The sequence below is a fragment of the Calonectris borealis genome, chromosome 1 (assembly GCF_964195595.1).
Source record: "Calonectris borealis chromosome 1, bCalBor7.hap1.2, whole genome shotgun sequence".
In the NCBI taxonomy this organism is placed as follows: Eukaryota; Metazoa; Chordata; class Aves; order Procellariiformes; family Procellariidae; genus Calonectris; species Calonectris borealis.
In genome coordinates this window covers 187,209,709-187,235,123 of record NC_134312.1, presented here as the reverse complement: position 1 = coordinate 187,235,123, position 25,415 = coordinate 187,209,709, and the positions used below count along the sequence as shown (strand labels likewise).

The following is a 25,415-nucleotide window of genomic DNA, read 5'->3' as shown; positions in this document are numbered from 1 at the left end:
TACACACGTGCATGCCTTAGAAATGTAAAGGTGCAGTGCTAAGAAAACAAAATGATGCTAGCTAATGACTCATATACACCATTTGGTGTCCCGAGGGACTGCCTCTCTTCCAGTGTTTTACCTCAGCAGTTGAGCTCATCGGGGACACGAGAGCTAACCATTCTTCCAACTATTCATCCAGGGATTTGAGGCCCCGAGTTCTCAGTGGAGGGCTTTTTTGCCGCAACTCCTTTAACAGACAGAGATCTCTAGTTTTCCATCCACAAAGCGTCGGCGTAGATTTGAATGCAATCTCTGTAATGCAACAGATACCTACTAATGGGCATTAAGGTCTCTTAGCTACCTCAAGTAGTAACAGGAGGACTCCATTATTCTAAGGATCGTGTAACAGAAACTTTATCACATGTCTGCATATTCTAGCCACTGTTACTGTATACTGTAATTCTCCCTTCTTATTGCTAATAGGCACCAGGTTGTGGATCTAGTGATATTTTCTCAATATTTTCTTGTTAGAATTCAAAGACAGTTTGAGTTTTCACACATTTCCTAGGTTGTTTGCCTTACCCTAGCTCAATTATTTCACATTTTCCGATGCAGAATGGCATCTGGCCCCTGTGGACCACATTGTATGAGAGCCACATCTCACTAGACTTGATTACATGACCTGTTATTTATTATGCTTCCAAGATTTGTTTCATCTGTAGCCTTGAGATACTGTATTTAATGCCTCATCCACATATGTATATAGTAAGCATGAACTAAAGAAGTCCTCCAGAGGACTTTTTTTTATTGCTTACCATGCTTTTATGATTGAAAGATGACAACCTGTCATAGTTTTCTTTTACAGTTGTGTTATAGATTGAAAATATCAGGAAAGTCCATGTTACTTAATGGTTGCATATAAATAGAGTTTACAGGTTTGCAAGTACTGCCTGCTCTGCAAACTCATTTGGGGATTTAAAGGGTAACAAATCTGGTTTTGCTCTGGCATCAGTAAAATCCAGTAGTAAAATGTAGCTGGCCAAATATTGTGGTTGGAGCCTTGATTGTCCCCCCTGGAGTTCCAGAGATGAACATAAGAGGAGAGAGTGATCCCGGGGTTAGGTGGAGAGAGCTGCTCCATCAATAATACAAACCAGAATAGGACCCAGTTTCCCTCTTCTACTTGTACAAGTCTGCAGAGCCAGCAGGAATAAGAGGTTGTACATTTTTTTTCCTTGTGTTAGTAAAATAAAGAAAAATTAATCTGACCGTAAAAGACCAGGCTTCATCTGTCTTTTAGATTAGAAAACCCAGAAAAGAAACAAATAAACAAAGTCTTTTCCATCACATATAATTAACCCCCTCATTCAATGCCGGGGCTCACTCGCAGCCGGTGCTGCCTTGGCCTCAGGGACTGTGTGTCGATAACAAATCAAGCTTTGCGAGTGCAAAGGGGGGGAGAAGAGGCAGGGTCACAGCGGGCTCCTCCGATATATGTTTGCTCACAGAGCAGGGAAGCGAGAGCTGCACATTTCTAGGAGCAGGCTGTACACCTGCGTGCCTTCTGCGTGAGGCCAGATTTGTGGGTAAAAGTTATATTGCTTCTCAGACCAACTCGTGTAGCTGGAAAGATATGCACCAGCCTTCCGATGGTCTGAGGCAACCAGGGAACTAAAACTTCAATTATAGCAGACAGTAAAAAAGGTGAATTCAAATGAAGGAGTAGTTTTGCAGCACATAATAATTTCCCTCCCTTTATTAATCATTTCATCTGTGACAGGCTTACCTATCTATTCCTTTACAGAATAACCACTTTGTCACCCTTTTAATATTCCCTTCTCTTTTACAGGTGCCAACCAGCTTTTTTGTCTACCTGACTTAACATATCTAATTAAACTCAAAGGATGTGCTCCCTACTTGTATTTAGCTTGGAAGTTCACTGCTTCTATCTCAGACCTGAACATGGGCTTCTCTTTTTTTTCTGACTACACTGGCCTGTAAACCTTGCCTTGCTTATGACTTTAGACCATTACAGCTACAGCAATACTATTACAAATGAGTGACATTATTCTTAAAGTAGCCCTCCAAATCCAGACCCACAGGATAACGGCTCATTTATGGCTGTAAGGAAAAGATCTCTTGTGTAAGAGGGGTAGTCTTCTTCTAAGGGCAAAACAATAATTTGAGCTAGTTTTTATACAGAGAAGACTTTTTTATTTCTTTATTATTGTTCTGTGCCACTTAGTCATTAATCTCTCCTATGGAAACTTGTCAAATACTTTTGGAAATTGAAATAAATATGCTGCATCCATACTTATTTTTCTTCTCATTTATAACCACAATGTCTTAAAAAAAGCTCCAGCTTCTCTTCCTGTGCTCCCTATCTCCTAAATCCCTTTTGCTTCCTTCAAAATTGACTGCCGTTCTATTTCAGTCTGACACATTTTTCATCATGTCCCTTTTGCAACAGATTTCTAGTCAACGGCTTTTGTGAAGTTTTCATGTGATGAAACTCTTCAATGTTTTAAGCATGTCTGAACATCCCTTCCTTGACAGTAAATGTCTTGGGTGTTGCTTGTATGCAGAGCCACTCAAGAATATAACAGCTTTTTTCTAATGTGACTTAACCAAAGCAAGACTATTCTTTCTAAGCCACTTCTCTGGTTCGCAGTAAGTTTTCCACCAAGGTTGAGTTTGAAATTTAAGTCCTTTTTGTTGTTGTTGATTTAATGAGATACTCCAGTCATTTCCCAGTAGTTTCTTTATAGCAAGAAGCATATACAAGTTCTGCCTCCATGTTACTGGATGTGCAACCGGAGTGCCAAAGAAAGGAGTGTGATGACATTAGGTTTCTGTCATAGCTTCTGGAAAGAGATAGGAATCTCCTTCGAGGGATGCAGAAATTACTGTGGGTGAGCTCAATCACTCTACACAATCTTCCACCTTTTCCGTGGGCCATCTAAGGAGGTGAAAAGGCTCCTGTCTGAGGTGCCGTGGCTAGATGTTTTGGTGTGGGTGGTATGAATCTCTTTGAATCTATAGTGAGGTCCTGGATTGGCGTTATCTTCATTTCAGCTGAAAGTGAATTTCTACAATAAAGCTGCTGCTTTGTTTCTCAGTGAACAAAGAAATTCCTCACAAAAAAAATCATCATTAGATTAGACCCAGGATGAAAGTAGACTTTTGCTTCAGAACTAGAATTGAATTACAGAAAGGGTTCCTGGATTGTGTCGTCTCAGAGTTGTCATATTGTCGCAAAACAGGGGAAGAAGGAGAGAAAAATTCGATTCCCCTGGGCTCAGCCTTGCTTTGTAGATTTTAAATGATATCAGCCTTTGAATTGCTGTGGCATTTAGGCCCTTGCAAGCTGTTGTGTTCATGGGAAACTGCAGAAACTGTGCTAAGAAACAGATGGAGGTGGGCAGAGGACGGGTGAGGTTCCTCTCTCCCAGGAGCTCCTGCTGGACCTATGTGACAAAGCTAGAGGGAACAGGTACGGGGGTGTGGGAGAAAGCTGGGCTACCGAATCCAGGCCATGGTGGTTGCTGAGAAGTTGTCAGGGAGGCGCATGAGCTTGCTTTGAAGGGCTGTCGTGAGAGACAGCCTCGCACTTGCTCGAGCAGCTTGTAGGGAAAGCAACTTTCGGGTTCCGAACCCGATCTTTTGTGTATTTTGTTAATTAAGAAGTTGCGAATGATTACACATTACACGTTAGCAGTGCTGTAAAATTAATGTTTTGTGTGCATGGATAAGCTGAATGTGACTTTAGACATACACTCCGATGCCATTTCTCCACTAATTACATTTACAGTTTAGAGCTGTCTGTAAGTAAAAGAGCTTACTATGCTGATATTTACTGACAGAAAAACTTTTCAAATCACCTTCCCAGCCAGATGTTCATAAACAAGGGTTTGACAGTTGGTCCATAAATCAAGCCAAGCATTTCATCATTGTTCTCTTAGGTGGCTCTCGCATTTAAGCCTGTTTAGCTAAACACATACATTTATTTAAGATGAACTGTAAAAATAACATCTGGAGATCTTTTCACTGAAAGAAAATGCTAAGGGGTCTTACACAAGGATCAAGTACATTTTATAAACTGTGGCTGGGTTTTTGGAATTGGAGCTGAATAAATGTGCTCTCAGCTTTGGAGAGGATCAAGGGCCAGTGTTATATTTTACTTGCGTGGCACTCTGCAGGGAATGTGCTCTCACCAAAGCATTCTTACATTTCTCATTCCATAATGAGTTTCTGTTTTCATCCTTGCCACCTGGGACCCTGGCACAATCCTGCTAGTAGCAGTGGAGTCACACTGGTGGAACTGGATACAAAGCTCAGAACAAAATATTTATTTTAGAATATTCTGCTCTGCAGTAGACTGTGTTCAAAGGGGAACGTCAAAGAAGGAGTTGCTGGGTGTTTTACATTTTAATCTTTGCTTGTATCAGTCATCTCTTTTATCCCTCTTTTTTCTTTTCAAGATATATGAGATTTTTTCTTTCTATCCCAAAGAGGCATTTTTTTTCTTTTTTTCCCCTATTCTTTTTCTTAGAAAATCATGCTAATAAGCTGTGGTTTGCTTACCTTTCAATTCAGTGTTACTATCATTACAAAGCATTTTAGCTTTGCTGAGTATCAGTTTGGTCGCTTTGCTTTTTCATATGCAGTTCACAACATGAAGGAGAATTCTGCTGAAATTTAACAAGCCCTAGGGAAAAAGATTCAGACAAGTGCAGTCAGATTTATAAAGTGGCAGATAAAGTGGGAAAGGTTTTGCATTACTTCTGCCACGTTGGGTGTTTTTTTGATGGATGGGCTATATCTCATCTGTGATTCAGAATGACGTCGATTCATGTTTTGACCATGGCTGTTCATGATAACATAAAACCTATAATCTGGAAATGCCGGAAAAGGTGACTACAAAAATAATACACATGTGGCCTAGGACCATAGTTATTTTGTGATTTAGTTCTCAGGAACACAACCTGCTTCATAATGTGAGACTGGCATTTAATCTGAGAAACCTGACTGTTTTGAGAATTAAACAAGGCGGCATGGAGCTGTTTAATGCTTAAGTGACAACAAAACATAAAGACGCTGGCCGTAATTCTATCTGAAGTAGTATACTTTCCTGTGAAGCTCGAATGAGTATGTTCTTGATTTAAATATCTGGAACTACAGTACCTGGTGTGAAAGATAAATCCTCTCAGTGCTGAAACATAGAGACCAAAGGAGCCAGTCAGAAACCTCTTCAAACTGCAGATTTATCGTTTGAGTTTAGAGTACGTATGCTAGACTTAGAAAGGACCTTTCCTAACCTGGTCCTTCTGTCCCATTTCAGCAGGCAAAGAAGCTATAAAGCTGCCTAAAATATGAAAGGCTGAAAATTCACCATCATGGCAAAGGTGGTTGAGAGCTGGCATTGCGCAGACCAGAGCAGCAGGGCACGTGGCCCATTAGCAGTCTTCGTTAAGTACCTCAGCCCCACAAAACTCAAAACTGTCCTGAGGCCACTTCAGCACAAATCGAAGGACAAAGCAGTCACTGGCAGTTCCAGGTGCTAAAAGCTTCTTCTCTAACCTTCCCTGAATACAGCTGTAGTACGGCTGAGAACATGACCTGCAGAGCTAAACAGTTCAGCTGGTGTGAAGAGAAAAAAAAGACCCAAATCTACTGACTCTAGTGAATTCAGCCAGCCCAGCTGCATGGGCCACATCCAGATATTATGCCATCTACCCCATGCTAACCAAGCTGATGGCACCACTGGTCACCGTCCCTTCTCTCCCTGCTCTCCAGCAGCCCCTCAAATGCCCGTTCCTGTGCCCATCACAGGGCAACACGGTGAGCTGAGCTGCCTCTGATGGAGAGGAGGGCAGGGTGATATGGTCAGCTCTGACCTGCTCTCTCGTTGGCCCTGGGGTACCTGCAAGAAGCTGCCATCAGCTGCCTGGTCCTCACTTACTGCTTGAAAAGCTGTTTTCTGCCTCCCTGGTGGAACTGGTGTTGGGTGGTGAGCTAGCAGCTGGTTCAGAGTGAACTAGATACATCCTGGTCATGGTGTGTCCTACTGCAGATTATAGTCTGAAAAGTTTGTTTCCCTTCAAAACTCCTGCAGAGAGGAGATGTTTCAAATGAAATGGCCAGCGAGTGAAAAAAGCCAAAATTTCAGAACTTTGCAAACCTCTCCTAGGATCGGCATGAAGGATGTTTTTCCCCATAAATGAGGAGAGAGACAAGAATAGCAAAACTTGGGAAAAATCTGCTTGCTGGCTCTGTTGCTCTCCGTGTTCAGTTGCTGGAAAAATCACAGGCAGAACATATGGGGCAAGACCCAATTAACTGCTCCAGACCTGACAGGCTTTTAGGAGAATCAAGCTGCTCAGACAATGTCCTGATTTAACCACTCTGATCTCAGCAAGTGTCACAAGGTTAGATTTGTCCTCGCTGGCTAAGCTGGAAACTTCGCAGACTGAAGGCAAAAAGAGCACAGAAGTAGAAGGCAACTTTAGGTTTCAAGTTTTAAAAAGCCAGAACAAATAATTTCAAACGTTGACAATAGCTGAGCTCTTTCTGCTTTAACTCTTTCCTTGGTTGCAGAGCAGAAGTGCAAACATAATCCGGCATGTTCATGGAAGATGTAATCCTTTGTGATTTCAGCTATTAAAGCCAAAAATAGATCTGTTTTTCAGAGTATGAGTGAATATAATTTTATTCAATAATTTGCCTGAATTTTCAGGTAGAGTTTAAAGAGAATGGCAAATATTACGGCTACAATGCGAAGACTTTTCACCTCTGAAATATTACATCCTCCCTCCAAAGGCCGGAGGGGCTACAACCGCCGAGGCAGACCACCAAATTTTTTAACATGAAATAAAAGAAACAAGTACTTCTCTCTGGCTCCGTTTGTGCAGCAGTTGAATTCTTCGGACTAAAATTTTCCAGAGTATTTCAGCCTCAGGCAGATATTCGATGTGTAAAATTTCAGTCCAAACTGTTAATGATTGGCAAAGCTAAAAGCAACTGACAACAGGGCGTTGTAATAGGAAGTGTCAGACAATTTTAATAATAGATGACCTTAGCAGCCTTGCCTCCTGTTTTATCATTTTGAACACTTTTGTTGTCTAAGGTCTATGATGTAATTCTGTGTGTGGTTTTGTCTGTATTTCTTTCTTTCTTTATATTTTAATTCTGATAAGGTCTTCCTTCAGTTAAGTTTTACATAACATGGAGTTCCATGGGAGTAATTGCTTGTTGCAATTAAGAAGTGTTTCCACCTACCTGTTTTTCATTTACAAACTTTTATTTATTTCACTAAATGCTTCCTAGTTTTGTATCATGGAGCAGAGTCCACAGAACATGTCCACCTACCTTCTCTGTAAAATTCATGAGCTTTGTAATGCTCCTACATAACTGCCTCTTCTCCCCAGTGAGCAATCCGAGGCTTTTTCAGCAGTGGTTCCTATAAGCTACTTTACAATGTTCCTGATGATACTCGTCCTATTTTTGCTGTGCTTTTATATTGCTTGGGGAGGATGGGGTGACTGATACAGAACATGGTATGTCAGGTGAGAGTCTGGCTTTTCTAAGAGGCTTGCAGTATTTTTCCTATACTTTTTTCTCTTGTCCCTTACCCAGGCAAACCTCTAATTGGCTTCCCTGGCCCCTTCGATGCAGTGCCACACTGCCAGATCTTTGCTGCATGAGCCATTCAGCCCATCCTCTGCAAAAAGAGCCTCATATGGCATTTGTCAGCACTGACATCCTTGTGCCTGTCTGCCTTCCTTGTGTTTGGTTCCTCTAAAACGCCTCTGATATTTTTTTTTCCCGGGCAATCAACTGTATGTCTTTTGTGGGTTTTGCTATAACATTACTCCCTCTCTTTTCAATACAATTATCAACATGTTACCTCCAATCACACTGCTCATCTCAGATGGAAAGTGCTTGTTTGTTCCTATTCTTGGTTTTCCTGTCTCTGGCCAGCTTCTGATCTGTATCAACCATGACAAGACTTTGCCTCACGCTTTATGCCTGCACAGTTTCTTTGACAGCCTCTTGGGAAGGACCTTATCAAAGACTTTTTTTGCAAGTTTAAATAATTACACACTATTTATTAAGCATTGCTCAATTATGCTGCATTTATTGTACATTGAATGTCAAATACAACTACACCTTTTTCCACAATACATTTGCATGCTGCAAGTTTTGTATGTTATTTTTATATTGTCCCGCTACTGGAGATTGTAGTTTCACACATTTTTAAAAAATGCTTAACAAAGCCTGTGAAGGAGGTTTGGGTTGGGGTTTCTTTTTCATATTGGAAAAAGATGCTAAAAATATATTAAGAACAATACTACCATGTATCCTTGAACTGAGAACCAACACTGCCAATTTTCATCCTGGAACATTTTTATAGTTGACGTACAAATCTCTGGAAAAAATGGTTTATTATAAAACTATTGACAGAATCCTAGTTGTGGAAATGCACATAGTGAGGCAAAAGAAGCATCTTAATGCGGATAACATTTTCTAACCCATAAATGTTACAGAGAAATGCATTTTCCCTAAAAATGGGATAAAGAATCATTATAATTTGAATGTATATCATATAAAATGATGTCTGACATGATTTGGTTTTATCTTTAATTTGAAAAAAAAAAGGATACTTCTTGAAATAATGAATGTTTATAAACCTGCTTCTTTCTTGAAACTATTGTCAAAGAGAGTCACATGTAGAGTGTTCTGATAATAAATTGTAAACACCAAAAAGGCTTATTTCATTTCTGAGTGGTGGGGTTGGTTCTGTGTGTGTGTGTGAAGTTGCTGTCTTTAATTCGCTGCTCTGAAATATTAGCAGATGAATCTTTGGTGCAGGCTGCCAGAAATTACAGCTGAAATTTTCTAGCAGCAAGAATTTTAAGTTACAAGTTTTGCACACAACCGCTAATATAATCTAAATTAAAATGTGTTATGCACAAGAGATACAAAGCCTGGATTCTTCCTTAATCGGGATACAAGTTGAACTAATTTTGTGCACATAGTGTCTCACTCTGCTTCCTGAAGTATGCTGTTCATTTATAAAGGCTCCTGATTTCTTTTCAAATAAGATCTTTCCCTGTTAAACTGGATAATGAAATATGACATTGTAAGAATGTCATCAAGATTGCTACTTTCTAAGGAAAAATATAACCCTTTTTTTTTCCCCACGCTGAAAGACAGCCAAGAGCAGTGCCTATATTTTAAGATATTTTGGAGGTACAGAGGTGCAAGTGTTCTTGGAGAGATTCATTCTTCCTCCTGTAAGCATTTGTCATCTTTTTAGTCCCTTTTTTGGTGAAGAATGTGATGAGAGGTTTGTGTTTGTTAGGAAATAAAAGCTATGTCATAATAAACTCCTTGACAAGACACAAGAGCTTTATACAAATGTTCTAAGATTTTTTTTTTTCCAGTTGACTTGGAAGTTTCTTTTTTACCCATCTTATTTTCACTTCTTTTCTTGAAGACTTCAGGCAATGCTGTGATTGGGCTAGCTAATGGCTGGCCAGAGAGCCCCAGCTGTTTGATATTTGTCACGGTGTTCTCCACATGCTCAGCGTTGGTTTATTATTAGTTGAGGCATGCATTTCCCCTTGCTGTGAGAGACAGGAGAGATGGAAGGAGTCACTGGGGGCCAAAAGCATTAACCCAGTTCTGTGCACTGCCCTGCACAGCTCCCAGAGTAACTTAAAAGAACCTCAGGACGATTTAACCCATCCCAGCTGGCTGCCCCTGGGCTATTTGCCAAAATCAAGGATTATTAGTCCGCACCGTTCCATTGATAATGGCTCCGGTACTGAGGCCCCGGGGAGGGAGGTCTGCAGAGCAGCTGGTTACTCTGGCATCTCTAGCTGCTGATGACCTTCCTTGTACTAGAGATATGCCCAGATGGTGGAGAGAAGGGTTTTCTGCTCTGTGGGCGATGCAAAAGGAATGGAGATGAGCTGAAAAAGCTAGTCATAATGTTATAATTATTGTGCTTGCGCTGGAAAACTTTACGGTTGTGACCCAAATGTCAAAGGAGGCAGAAATGTCCGTCTAAGTCTGCTGAAAGGCTGAAATAACAGCTTTCAGACATATGGACTACCCTTATTTACCTTAGCGTGACGCACGCTCTCCTGACACTGTTTTGATGTCAAGCCTCTTCTAAATTGGTCAATGGCATAATTACTGTACTCAAACAGCATGTTGAAGAAGGGGAAATGTTTTATTATGAAGTTAGGGGTATCCCGTTTAGGATTTCTCTGCCAGCCATGAAGAGTACTCCAGTTACCACCATTGCCAGCCATTTGACCATTGAGTCTGGCTGCCTAAAATAGACACTGCAGAGAGCTGAGAGGGCCCTTGTGCTTATATCATCAAGATCTAAAAACAATCAGTCAGATTCATAGGTGGAAAGGGAAGTTGAAACATTATCTTGAATTGCAGTGAATGCATCAGGAAATTTTCAAACCCTGTGAAATTTGAGAAGGGGAGAGGTGGTCAAAGGAAGCCTTAGCTAATGAAGAGCTAAGCTTCAAAAACTATCATTCTAAATACTTTTAGCTCAAGCACAGTATTACATTCATGAACTTACCAGCTGCAGGTCAAGACAACGCTAACATGTAGAAGCTTAAGGATTGTATTTATTTAATCTTTTCTGTTTATTTGTTTGTGTTTGAGAACACAGGTCAAATCGCAGGTGTAACAATGGAAAGGATAAAAAAAATCTCCTGTTTCATAAGCAACATACTCCATTTTTGTCTAGCACACTTTGTTACCCTCCCTTCTGGCAGGTGTCTAGCTAAAAACTGAGGGTGTTGCAGACAGTCCAAAGCTGAGGGTGTTGCAGGTTATCCAAAGCTGGAGAAGAGATAGTTGCCTGAGCACTGTGGCTCAATTCCATGGTATTTTTTGCCATTCTTCCTCTTTTGAAGGTAGAAGGAATCGTACTTTGGATGGTACTTGCCGTTCTCTTGGTTTATACAACTTTCATCCCATACTCCTCAATGCAAGCTTGTTCTTTAAGTCTCTCCTTGTGTCTGATTTTACATCCTTTGTCATCTATGTCTACGTGCAAGCTCTCTCGTCACCACCGCTCACTCTCTTCCTCCCCACGTGGCTAGCCAGTCCTCAGGCCGTACCTGGCTGAGACCCCTGTGAACTCACAAATCCTTCTGGTTTGGGTGGAGATATGCTGCCCGTGGCCTGAGTCTGCCATTAGCTGAGGCACCTGCTTCCCTAAAGCAGCTTAACGGTTTCTCATGGTCCTGAAGAGCTGTAGTAACTAACGCTCTGTATTTGCAGTGAGAGCTAAGCACATCATAGGAATGTTTTCAGTTTGCTGAGATGCTAGATGGCTTTTAAAGCCAAAATCTAACAAAATAGCTTTGTCATAGTGCATTGGAGTTTAATTAAGACAGCTCTTTTTATAGGCACTCAGGAGCATTACTTGCTGCTATCAACTCTGGCTTCTTTTCAGATCATGTTTTATGTAGCATAGTATTTCTCAAGATAGGATTCTTGGTTAATTCTTAACCAATAAACAGTTTATTAATTCACCAAGTACCACTTTATTACTTACTCAACAGTTAGTTAATCAAATTCAAATCCAACAGGTATTCTGCCCATGCACAGAGCATTAAAATATTGTCCTACAAGTTACTGCCATAAACTGCATGGAGGTCAAACAGTTCTAGTAGAGGATAATACAAAATATCAAGATTTCTTACTGCATTCATTTATAGACAGCAAATCTTTACTACATCTGGTATACTACTCTCCTTCCAGTACTCTGTGGATTAAAGATACCATGGTTTTAGGAATTTGGACCCTGCTATTTAAATGATTTAACATGAAAGAAACTAGGAAAATAATACCAGAAACAATCATTTAGCATTATAGTTTAAGTCTGTCTTATGCCTGCTTGTTCGGGCTTTTAAAGGAGAAGAATACACATAGAATAACTTGGTTAAAAGTTTGAAATATCATCACTAAAGATTTTCCAGCTGATTTCACAGGACAACTTTCTGTCATCTCCAGTAATGACACCAAGAGAAATGTATCCTGTGCAATCAAGGTCATTGGTATTTTCACCCAAAAATAAACCTGAAGGAGCCACAGAACTTCCTCTGGCTTAGGAAGCTCGTGAACTGCAGAGTATTGGGGACTGGGAGATAATTATATGGAGGTTTCACTTCAGGATTGTCCTGTTCTGGTACTAAACAAAATTAGGGATTTGCTGTTAGAGGCAGGTTTCTAGGCTAGAGGGCTAGATGGATCCTTCAGCCTGACAGAGCCCAGTTTTTCTTGTGTTTCTACGAGAACTTGCCCATGCAGGTGATACGCCTTTCTGGACTGTACAGCTTCTTTCCAGTTTCAGCAAGGTTGTTGTTACTCCTGTGACCCTGGAAAGGCAAGGAGAGCGTTTGTGTGCGTTCCACAGATTCAAGGATCCACACGGTAACTCCAGGTTAATAGCCAGAACTTCCTTCATGATTCATGAGAAAAATTAATCCCTTTTGTTTTCATTTGGAAAATGTCCAATGGAAGGTCTGAATTTCATTTTTTTCCCCCATTTTCTCTGAGGTCACATTAATATCCAGAAGACGGCATTTTACTATCTTTTACACAGTGGAGGCTTTTCATATTTCATCTGTTACAAGGGTTATATTTCAGTATTAGCCTAGCTTGGGAATTGAAATTTTTCCTATTTCTCCAACTTCTTTTCAACATTCATTTACATCCACTTAGGGGCTTACATCTTCCAATAACCTTTTTCTCTTTTTGTGCCCATACAAATGCCTCTCAAATTTTTGGAATACAGCACTTTCCTAGAGAGCAAGCAAAGAAAAACCCATTAACAGTTCCTAGGCCGTATAATCATGTTTTATTTATACCTTTTCTCATCTTCTAGAGCTTTGAGGTGAAAGGTCATCTCGTTTTCAAGGAACATAACAAAGTTTTACTTTAGGAAGAGGTTCATTCAAACAGACTGAACAGCTTCCAACGCAGGGAGCTGAGAGAGGCTACTTCATTTGGCTAAGGCTAGCCTTACTGAATAGCTCACCGTGATGAGTCCAAAACTGGAGAAGTGGAATGAAGAAGTGCAAAACTGGAGAGGGTTATCCCAGGCAGCGCCTAGTGAATGCACAAGGACTTTTGTAAGTCAGTAAATAACAGCTGTGCACATTTTACATTGTATGAGCAATGTATTACATTGCATCTTGCATATTGGCCGGTCCCATATTTTTACAAACTGGCTTTGGAGCTATTAACTGGGGATCAGGTGGCAGTGTGCAGAATTTGTAGTTTTTTTATTTTCTTCACAATGAACTTGTGACTGACCCCATATGAGGAAGTGATTTATTGATGAGGAGATGGAAGAAGCCCGTTGCTCCTACTGCGTGGAGTGGTTCTTAAGCAGCAGGGACTTTGGGAAGGTCAGCATTCTGGACATCGTGAGGTGCTATAAACTCATGAATCCTTCAAAATCTTGGCACTGGACAAAACAGCCTGTGGATAGAGCATGGACCCATGACATAGAGGTTCCAGACAATACTGTTGTCTGTTCATCTTTCCCTCTCCTTCACCTCCTTTCCTGCATTTCTTTTGATTTTTCTCTTTACCTTTTTCCTTCTTTCCTATTTTTCTGCTTTTTCCCCCTTCGGTTTTCACCTCCACAAGTTTCCGCTGCGATGGCAATGGGGTTTTACACATGGAAGAACAGCTGATTGTGGATGGAGACTAAGATTAGTCGATTTTTTCTGACTTTAGCTTCTTACGCATGCAGCTGTCAGCTGTGAAAAACTGACAAACCGTCATCAGACTCCCTCAACATCAAGTCCTGAGTGTTCCAGCTCATTCTCAGGCTTGCCTGTCAGGTACTTCTTTGCAGAGCTGTTCTAAGGGGAAACTAAATAGACTCACCATGGGCAGGTAGTGTCCGAGACCCCTTTGAGGTCAAAATGGCACTGATGGCTATCCATAAGCAGAAAGAGTAATAGAAATAACAGTGACACTACAGATTTCTTTACACAACAGCGTTGAAGTTGCATCTTAGGAGGAGAGTGGCATCTATTGTGGTAACACTGTATTATTATTATTATTTGCTATTCTCTTCTATTATTTGCATTGCATTAGAAGGTTTAAACAAGATTGCGGTCCTGTTGTGCCAAGCGCTGCGGCAATAAAGGATGAACCAGGAGTGATTCATCCCATTATTTACTTGTGAAAAGAGAAGGTGATTTTCTTTAATTTAGTCTTTGTTATGTATATTACTGTAAATATAGCGTTTGTTGTGTGATTTTGTGGGCAGGGATCGAGAGGAGGCCAGATTTGCTTTTAGCGTTTTCAGCTACAGCATAGCCAGCTCTGAGGAGCAACATCTGAAGTTTTGGGGCTGTCTACTGTAAACTATTCCTCTGCACGGACACAGTGCTTTCTTCAAAAAAGCAAAAGTACAATAATACAGCCTAAAGCTTTGTCAGTGATGTATGTCTCATAGAAGTATTTTTCAAGTGGCAAGTGTTTTGATGATGCTACAAGAGCTTTGTTTGTGGGGTGGGTCCGGCAGACACTGTAGAGTTCATATAAATTATTGCTTGTTGATTATTAATGAGAAACATTCATCTGGATTCCCTATCACCCCCCGTTTTTGTCAAAATTCCCTTAGAGACTTGTTTTTACTACAGTCCAGGATCTGTTTCACAGAATATAGCTCTTGCTGAATGATGTTAAGATGGATCTCCTGGCCAACTGAGAAAGCTGGAGGTCAAGGAGGTGATTTCCTGCCCCCTCCTTCAATCACTCCTTTCCACTCCTCCAAATGTACACATGCACGCACGCACGCACACACACACATACACACACACATGCACGTTGATGCTACGTGCCTTACTCCTGTTCCTGCAGGAGTCCTATGCCCACATGGCGCTTCACCGACCTGGTTCGTGCAGTGCTTATTTAAGGGCATCTGCCCATGTCTTTAATATTTAGTTCAAAATTCAGGGCTAGATGAGCACCTACAAAGACATCTCTGCCCATGCAGTTGCCTTCTCAGGATTTTAAAAGGGGCCACAGTCGGAGGTTCCATATCCATATTCCTCTGTAGCAGCTCTGCAGAGACAAAGATTGCATGCCAAACAGATGGCAAAATATAAAAGCAGAAATAAAATCTGTAATCTTGTGGATAAGGTGAATAAGGAACAGCTATTCATGATTTCTCAGGATGAAAGAACTAGAAGGTGTGCCTGGAACTGCCAAATACCTTGTTTTAGCAAAGCAAAGGAAGCACGTTTCCCCACGTAGTTACTACCCTAATGCCAGCACACTGTGAAAGCCAGAGATATAAACAGGTTCCAACGGATTCAAAATATAAATAGGTGCACAGTAGGATTTACTGAAAAGATATAAATCAAGTCATGTGGAATAGGTGCCTGCTAGAAGGTTTGTTCAGTTGTGATCTCTACCACTGGCAATATGAAAGCACTCAATGTATACGAGCTAAAAATAGTTTGCTCTTTACCTGCCTATTTCTTATTCTGATTCCCTGGGCATCTGCTACTGGCCACAGTCAGATGGTCCTTGCCCTGAGGCAGGATGATAGTGGTTATGCTGGTCAAATGGAAGAGCTGTCAGACTTTTTTTCCCCCACCTTTGTTTATTGGAATGTGTCTGGAAGTTTACCAGACAATCCAGCATCTATTTTAGAAGCAGAGAAGTCTAGAAGTTTAATGACATCTAAACTGGACAAGGAAATATACTGGAAGGTGCCGGTGGCTGCCGCGCTGCTGTTCCAAGGTCTGGCTCTTTGGGGCTGATAGAATTTTAGGTAAAAACACAAGAAGTTTTTAGAATAACAACCTTTTTCTTATTCTAATAAGGTTCTTCCTTCATTTGAGGAAAAAAAAAGCTACTCTTTCTTTGCTACTGCCAAGTAATATGTACTCCCCTATATGTATATGTGTATATATATAAAAATATATATATTTCTTTTAAGGGAGGCAGACTTTTTCAGGAAAACTTAAATCTCGGCTTTTAGAAATCAACTCTATGTTCAGTTTCGAAATACTCAGCAATGGTGTTTCTGAAGTTCACAATCAAATCTCTAGTCTCCAGAAGCTTTTCTTTTTTTCTCCACAGAAACCAAAGTTTAACGAGCGTCTTACTACGTTTATTACCAGCTGCTGCCTGGACTGTCCTAATCCTTGCAGTGCGTGTTGGCAGGCAACTCCCTTCCTGGAACCAGATCTTTTTTTGTCTTTCAACCCTAGCAAAAAATAGACTGTTGTTCTTAGGTGTAAAATTATCACTCCCAGGCCATGGGGACCCTTTCAGTGTTTTTTATTTTGGTTAGCTGTTTTGCGGTCAGATCATCGTTTTCACCGCTCACCGTCTCTTTGTGTGTTCGACCAGCACGTCTGAGCACCGTAGCCACCGGCAGGCTGCCAGTTGTCTGTGGTGGAAACCTTCCATGCGTGCGAATAGGGGCACACGAACAAATCCGTGTTTGCACACATGGGTATTCTTATGCATCCAACAGAAATACAACTTGGCAGCTGTCATAAAACACCACAGAAACAATTGGCAGTTGCAATTTGGCAAAACAAATGACGCATCCAAGGGCTAATACTGAGAATCAAATTGGAGATTATACCCTTAAAAAGTAATATGGAGCAGATATATAACTTGTGGTAAGGGCTGGTGGAAATGAGGTGGTAACTTAGTATCGGTGATGGAGTGCAATCCCCAAAAGCACAGTTGGCAGGAGTATGCATCCATGTTATTTGGGCAAAAACAGAAGGTGATTCAGACAGCAACCGCTGCCAAAGAAGGAAAGGAGGATGCTTCTCCAAGATTGTGTGGCTATTTTTATGGATGACAAAGTTGCTCCTGCACTCCCAAAATGCAGACTAATAAAAGCAATTGTTTTATACTACGTACCGTGTTAGAATATAGTTATCCTCAAAGGGATTTTCTTGTTGTTCTATTTTTTCCAGACCCAAAGATTTCATGTGAAACGTTTTGTTATTCCTAGACTGTTATTCCATATTGCTACTTGAAAGAAAAAGGAGCGTTAAAAACTGCTTCAAGTGTTCAAGAAGATTTTTCTTCTTGCCTCTCTGACTGCCAATTCCAGATATTAGTTCTTCAGAGGTTTTCATTGTTCTCCACCATGCCAATTTCTTATTAGACAAAACAGGAGTTAACTTGTTTTGCCAAATTTAGGCAGAACGTGGACTTGAAAATATTGATGTTCAATGCTTTTACTTTCTTGTACAAATATGTGAATATTCAAGCCTTATATACAGTATCCACAGGGGCTCTAACTTGAGAAGCATGTGCTTTTCCATTCTTAAAGTTCTTTATCATCTCCGATTACTTTTCATTTTAATGATTTCATTTAGTAATTATTTATTAACATTTTTCAAATATAAACTTTCTCTCTTCTGCCAAGTTGGTTTTTATAATTCCAAGAGATCATAAACCCTTACCTAGCTGCATAAATATATGTATCGATCCCTTTAAAAATAATGCTGTGATCATTGAAAGCATAAAATATTACTTGTTTGACTCTTCAGATGTGTAGTATGTAAATTTAATGTATCTATCTGTGTTTAATGTAGCATATTCATGTCTACAATATCTTAATAATCATGTATCCAAATGGATCTGTTAAAAAAAGGTACATGGGCAGGGTTGGATTCCCATTTTTTGTAATCCTGCATAACTCTCTGTTTCTGAAGACCAACAAACTTACCAGTAAATTCAACAGGAGTTGTCTCCAGCTCTAACTCTGGTGTCCTGGTCCTGCTCCAACCAGGCATTATGCCAGGACGTGGAGCAGACTGCAGTGGTGATGCTGATGGACGATCACCCCCGGTCCCTAGACAAGAGCTATATATCCAACTTCTATTATTGCACCACTCGGTAGCATTAATATAGTTAAACTTGGGATTTTGCTGGATCCTATCACAGATGTGACAAATTTATTGACTTTTCTTTCCAGTGACTTTATCAGTTCTTTTTTCTCTGCACCTCAGAGTCCAGACCAGTATTTCCTTTGGACATCCCATCTGTAGGCTTTCTTCATGGTTTGCCAGCAATATGCAGGTAGCATGCGTCAGCTTCTCTGTAGATGCAAGCACCACCAATCTCTTTGGGGGTCTGAACAAGATCTTCACTGTTCAGAAATCCAGCTGAATTTTCCGTCACTGCAATGCACAGTAATAGGTTTTAGTATTCAGAGAATTAGTTTCTTTTCCAGGATGCTCTACAAATGGTACTCGTGCATCCTCTCAGTGCTCATGTGATGTATGAAAGCATTTCGTTCTTAATTTAACACATTGGAAAATGGAAGCAACTTATTCAGGAGGACAGAGAAAGCAAACCTGGTCCTGGTTACAAGCTGTCCATGCTTTCAGTAGTCTTTCCATTGACCTTAGTGGGGCTTGGATTAGTGCCTGCAAGATATGGAATTAGATTTCAAGAATTATTGACTCAATCCTCTTCAATATACCTCAGCACAGTCACCTTCTGGAAGCACGGAGTCCCAGTGCATTTAGAAGGATGTTTCGGGAGTGTTGGCCCCCAGCACTCCGCTCGTGCTGTTGAAGATTGATTCCAGTTGTAAAAGAAACTGATGACAAAGCCATGTACTTATTTAACACAGGCAAAGTTACTTACAAAGTCACATTTCCTTGAACGTGGCAGGAATTAGTGGAAATAATTTTCTTCCACTTAAATCACAAACCTACTTTGATTGGCATGCAACGTAAAAGCTCTTCCTCTTAGTTCCCTTTTGAGGCCGTGTTAGCAGTGTTTGTGGACATGAGTCTCCTTGTTGCCATCTCCCTTAGATTTGTTTTTCTCTGTATCTTCACTAGTGCCAAAGGAATATTCACAAAACTGTACCTGATTGAAACCTGCCATCTTTCCTTTGAGTGAGAGCGTGTGTCTGTGGTTTGGGCAGAGTTTGCTGTTGTTTCAGTTTGCTACTCTTGTAGAGAGACTGAAACATAGCTAGTAGTTGTCTTAAAGAGAGAACAGCAATGGTTAAATATAACCTATGGTAGCAGTCACCAGATGACAATGTTTTCCCTTGGCTGTCACATAGGACCTGAAAGATGCATACAGGACAGACAGGGAGAACGTGGCCTTCAGTCCATCTTCTTGTACGTTTCCTCCTGCTCCACCCTTGCCTAGAATGCTGTGGGTCTGCTATAGATATTGGATTTAATGTGAAATTTCATAGCTGGCTAGGACTGTAGCTGATGCTACATTTGTCCACAGGGATGGACGAGATACCTCCCTCAGCATCTTTCCAGTCCCAGTTTTCCCTGATCCTAGGAGAAGATTGGCATGACACCGTGCGTTGAGTGCTATTGTGGTGCTCCGCCTTGCGTGCCGCGGAGCTCTGCGGGCCGCTTTAGCAGCGAGTAGTAATGATGGGCTTCCACCCACAGCAGGAGAGTGCTGCACTGGATGGCCTGCTGTGATTGTCAGAAGTCTGACTTTTAAAAATGAGATCAAGCAAATTAACATAGCCTAAGGACTTCTTTGAATTGTATGTAGCCCTTTCACCTCTGACTTTATCTCCCAGCGTTCACTAGCCATGAATATTTAATACAGCCACCACTGCATCCCATGGAATAAATGACAGGCTCCGAGTTTCAAAGCTTAATCTGAAAAGCAATGCATATACATCGATACTGAAAAAAAATCACACCCAGAGCAAATCCTTTTTCGTAAGCCCACTTATTAAAAGAAAGTAATGTAATATCATGCGTTTTCATTAATACTAGTCTTCAATAAGCCTAAAGCAAATCCTTGCTTGCTGTGTGCTTGCTACGCTTGTTGTACAGAACTGCCTGAAAGTGATGAAGGCTCACAGTCAGCGCGTGGAGAGCAGGGATCGTGCGGCCGAGACAGATACGAGCTCTGTTGGAATAGAGGTTCTCAATCCTCAGTTGTCTTTCCCGGAGAAGATGATTATGGATGTTTCACAGGAATCATAATGCTAATTTGCAGCCCCCCCAAAGTGCTTTATACCTGCAAAGTGCTATAAAAATGTGAGCTAATCCTCACCAGTAAGTGAGTGTTATTGTACCTGTTTTGCAGATGCAGAACTTAAGATACAGAAAGGTCAGCGGGCTGACCCAGGGTCACATAGCTTCTCAGCAGCAGATTTAGGATGAAGAAACTGGCCTCTCTGGTCACATTCCATTGATCATGCTGCCTTGTAGCAAATGTAGCTCAATTTTCCTAAATATATATATATAAAAAAAAAATCCTAGAGAAGAAGTTGTTTCTCCCTTTGCTTCTTCAAAACAAACAAGCTCCCGAGCTACCAAACCCCGCATTTACATGTATCATTAAATACTTTCCAGTTACTAACCAGAAAACTCAGCAGAAAACCCGTAGAATACCAAAGTAACTCTCTCCTTTTAAATAATTGATGATGCCAAATAGCAGCAGTGTTATGCCAACAAAGACATCGGTCTCTTAAAATATTTTATTCATTATGCCTCAAGAAACCCAAAGCCTTGTTTTTAACGAAAGCAAATTTCAGAAGTTGGCTCTCAGTTCATCTGAAACATCTGCTTATTACAATTCTTGGTGTTACAGCACTGGTGCTCCCTGGTAAATCTTTCAGCTTTAAATAATACGTATGGAAGTCTTGGCAAAGAGATCAGGAAGGATTTGCCAAATATGCATTTTACTTTATGGGGCTGTAGTGGTATATTTTAATAATACATGTGTTGAAGAGAATCTACTAATCCGATTAAATAACAGGACAAGAAGGAATTAATTCCAAGGTTCAAAAAGACCCCATTCTATGCAGCTAAAACTTTATATTCCAGGGTAAAATGGTTAGAAGTCTTGGCTAACTACACTTCTATAAAACAGCCAGGAATGGATCTTTCTGTGTAATGTTCATAAATCAAGGTCACTTATGTGAGAAGGCTATGTTGTAATAAATCTGTCTGACAATTAGATGGAGAGGGCATATCGATGTTAAATTATATTCTTTGTACACTCTGGTCAGAAGACAATGTAAACACCACAGTAGCATTATGAAACAGAAAATTGCATTCCAGATAATAACAGATACTCATGGTGGATGGTTTTACACCTTAATGTGCTGTGTTTTACTCAGTCATATTAATATTTTAAATTATGTAACCTTCCCTTCTTTATGCATGGTTTATTTTTTCACTGAAAATGCACCTCCCTCTCCCTCTCCATTTCCTTCTCCCTCTCCCTCTCTCCTCCCTATTGCTCTGCCTGTTCCCTTTTCTATTTTTCCTTTTCCCTTCTCCTTTTTTTAACAGTGATGCTTGAAAACAAAAAAGCCTAAAGCGAAACTGTCTGTGCAAGAAAATAGTAACAAGTGGTTTCAAGATTTATAAGCCAGGGTTTTATGTTATATATTTACAGATTCAATCTGTGTACCAGGCTTTGATCCAAGCCTTAGCATGATGACTGGAATCACTCCGATTAACCCAATGATACCAGGCATGGGGTTAGTGCCGCCACCACCACCAACAGATGTGCCTGTAGTCAAAGAAATAATTCACTGCAAAAGCTGCACACTCTTCCCGCCAAACCCAAGTAAGTGGCTCTGACGAAATAATGTTATTTTCCTAAATATATTGCATCAAAAATTTTTTATCTAATAAAAATTATGGTTTTTCAATAAAGTGTAGGCAAGTATGGTGTTTCTTTCTAAGGTCTACTCTGTGTGTAAAGCGTGGTATGGTATCAGAGCATACTTAGTCATCTCTGTAACGTCATGTAAAAAAACCTATTATTTAGTTGTACAAAAAAGAAAAATAATTACTTAAATGAAGCTAACAGAACCTGAAGATCTACACTTCTCATAGCAGAAATCTGTCTGTCTTTTAGATCAGAATGTCACAAAATATAACGATTATACGGTGCTGATCATCTCCATGCTCCCCTTCAGGTGCCCACAGTTAGATGGGACCAATCTGGGCTCGCGTCCCTGAACATAGCACCTAGCACCCAGATGCTGACTAGCTCTGGTCCCTACCAGGGGGAGATCGAGGGAAAGGGGACTACAGCTCCTCTCTTGCCATTTTTGGGGGGCAGCATGCGGATGAGCTGTTTCTCCTCGTTGAGAGCCGGGACCAGGCTTCCTTCTGCACCTTTTGGGGCTTTGTGCAAATGGAATACTCTTCCCACTGAGTCACCAGCTCAGGCACAAAACACGATTTTGTGTATGTTAGCCCCAGGAATTTAGTTTCAGAGCCGTCAGACGAGCGGCTTTCACTATCACTATGTGAAGACGAAAGAGAAAATTAAGCAGATAGTCTGGTGCTCTGGATTTGCAGTGTACCCAGATCATGTTTTAATCAAACTGGCTGTGTGTGTGAATATGTATATATATGTATATTTTAAGGTTGTAACCGCATTTACTGTGTTAAAGGGCCAAAAAGCTAAGTCATATGAATCTACATATAAACAAGGTGAAGTGTTATGACAGAGTATACTTTTTAAACAGCCTTCAAAAATTTAATCGTTTTCATGATTTAAGTGTGTATATTTTATATATATATATATATATATATGTATATATACATAAAAATAACATTTCTAGCCACTCCACTTCATGAGCACTTGTAAACAGCGAGGTTATCCTTCCCGTGTGCTGGCGTCTGCTCCATTATCTGGCAACAAGACAAAACAGATAACTGGTAGAGCATTTTCATCATGCTGTCACTTCGTTGTGTTTCCCACTTTGTTTTTCTGTTTGCTGTGCTCTTGTACTCTGAGACAGAAATGAAATTATGCTAAGACCAGGGAAAGGTGTCCGTCCAGCCCAAGCGCCCGGGGTGTACGCAGCATGGGCTGGCTTGCAGAGGGCCCACACACTTGACGAGTGTGGCGAGTGATGGGTATGAGCCAGAGATGGTGAAGTTCAGGCTTTGATTGTACTGCACCAGCGCTTGAGATCTGTGCTTGGGGTCAGTTGCAGAAGCTCCCCTGCTTTGAAACAGAATATTTTCTATTTTTTGTGTGACTGTGCAGGGAAAAGAAAGATCCTTTTAGACCTTATCATCTGTCCTGGAGAACAACCCGCAGTGGCAGGAATTAATCTCTGAAATGCCACCTAAAACTTGAAAAGGTTTAGATTCAAGTAATCAATTTTGGACAATCTCTGCAATATTCAATTATTTTGCTTCTCCCTCTCTCCCGCCTCCATGCTATGTCAAATAACTGTTGCTGCCCGGAACTGGTCAAGGGAATGAATAGAGCCAATGGATCAAAAGACAAATTTTGTATTCCAATGTGATTTCTGTTTTGACTTAGATCTTCCACCACCTTCAACGAGAGAGAGACCTCCTGGGTGTAAAACAGTGTTTGTTGGAGGATTACCAGAAAACGCAACGGAGGAAATTATTCAGGAAGTCTTTGAGCAGTGTGGAGATATAACAGCAATTCGGAAAAGCAAGAAGAATTTTTGTCACATTCGTTTTGCAGAGGAGTTCATGGTCGATAAAGCCATTTACCTTTCTGGTACTTCACATTCTTTAATGGATTTTCCTTGCTTCTCATTTGTATTTTGTGATGCTAATGTTTGCTTATTTTCTTAGCTTTTATCTCAGCAAGTCTTTCTTGAGCTCAGTGGCTGTAGCTTGGAGTGGCAAGGGGCAATTCTGTATTTCTCTGTGTCTGCCAAGACTTGTGCATGGTTTTGTATGTTGCTTACCCGGGAGCAATCTTCTGCCATCCCGCAACAACACAACAGATCCTGAAATTCACTACAGGACAATCTTATTTTCGATTTATACAGGTTTATATAGTTTTGCTCACAGGTTGTGGAAAGAGGAGGGCACTAGGCCAGGAAGGCTGCTGTTTTCCAGTGCCAATTTCTCTGATAGGCTGGCAATTTCATTGGCATATTTTTATAGATTTGCAGTGCAGTCTGAATAAAGTCTGCCTTTATGTGTGCATGTATTCAGCTACCGCATGGGTTAGATTCTGAGCCCCATCTGTAGGCTACGTCTGTTGCCTCCCAGGACAACGAGTGCCACAGAAACTCAGGTGTAAAATTTCAGAATCTCTTTTATTTTCCAACAATGGAACAGACAAAACAAACCTCTAACTCACAGGGAAAAAAGAAAAAAAGAAAGAAGAAAAAAGATGAAAAACAATTCGGCTTTCACATATCAGGCGTCCATGACTGTCAGTGCCCTCCTAAGGTTACAGGCTCCTTCATATGAGGATTGGCTTCCCAACTGAGACCTTCTTCACCTTTCTGAGCTGGATCCCATCCCTTGTATGTATTTGTCTCCACAGGCTGGTTCATCTCTCTTTCTGGGTCCTGGGGAGACCCACAAGCATTATTTTGCCCCACAAGTGTAGTGTAGCACTTTCACCCCACATGCAAGGTATTCTTAAATAAGCAAGGGCCAGGGAGTGCTCCTCGGCCAAGATGAGCTGACACAGACTGGCTTACAGCCATCCACCCTGTGTAGGGTGGCCTCGAAGGGACCCGCTGGGACCATTCAAAATGGAGCCTGGGAGGCAGCTGATGACTGGTGATACCTTGTTTGAGCTCCCACCCTGACCATCTTCTGTTTAGCAGTAAGCACATAACCTCAATGTCCTGTAGGTGTCCACAGGAAGCTCACACAGCTGGGAAACAAGTGGTCTCTCAAATCACCACCAACTACATTTTAAAATGAAAGAAAGAAAGAAGAGAAAACATCTGAACTTTTGAAATAATGTGGTCAGGAAAAACCTAGCTCCTTTGCTTTACAAAGGTTTTTCTGTTTGGGTTTGTGGGGTTTTTTTTCCTAACTTGGCTGCTTGCTTTACATATCTGTTTGAAGAGCTACAGAAAATTGTGAGTTTTATGAGGTCTATATAAAGATTTCTTTGAAATACTGCTGTATTTTCAGGTTTCTTCCAGATCTTCATTCCACCCTGTTTTTTTCTTACTCTTTTTTTTTATTTTCACTTCATTTCTTCTTCCCTCCTCATCCTCTTTTCCCAGTTTCCATCCTTCCTGTTTATTCATTTATTCACTTACTACTTCCATAACGCTGTATGGAAGTTCATTGGCACGGATTACAAGCAACGCAGTAGTAAGAAGCAGTAGCACATTTCCCAGCTTCCAACTTTTGTCTTGGGGGCTCCATCTCCACAATTAAGGGAGCAGAGGAGGGGCACACCAGGTTCAGTAGGAGCTGGTATTACTGTATGTGATAAACAAAACAGTGGCAAGAAAGAGAGCAAAGAAAAGCTCAGAAACGTACAGGCTGCCACCCTGGGCCAAGCCAGTGTCTCTCTAGCTCAGTTTCCTGCTTCTCGGCAGTTGACTGCACCCTCTGCTTCACTCCAAGTCAAGTTTTATTTTAATTTTATATGCCTTAAATCCTGAAGGACCA

General features: G+C 40.9%; 1 protein-coding gene across 2 annotated transcripts in view; it reads left to right on the top strand.

Annotated features, from left to right (window-relative positions):
• ENOX1 (ecto-NOX disulfide-thiol exchanger 1) overlaps positions 1 to 25,415 on the top strand; it is a 376,506-nt gene that overhangs the window by 249,874 nt on the left and 101,217 nt on the right. For both annotated transcript variants that reach the window (XM_075139390.1, XM_075139385.1), the window contains 2 exons: positions 21,436 to 21,609; positions 23,332 to 23,538. In XM_075139390.1, the coding sequence (XP_074995491.1) occupies positions 21,436 to 21,609; positions 23,332 to 23,538 (381 nt within the window). The remainder of the gene's footprint in view (positions 1 to 21,435; positions 21,610 to 23,331; positions 23,539 to 25,415) is intronic.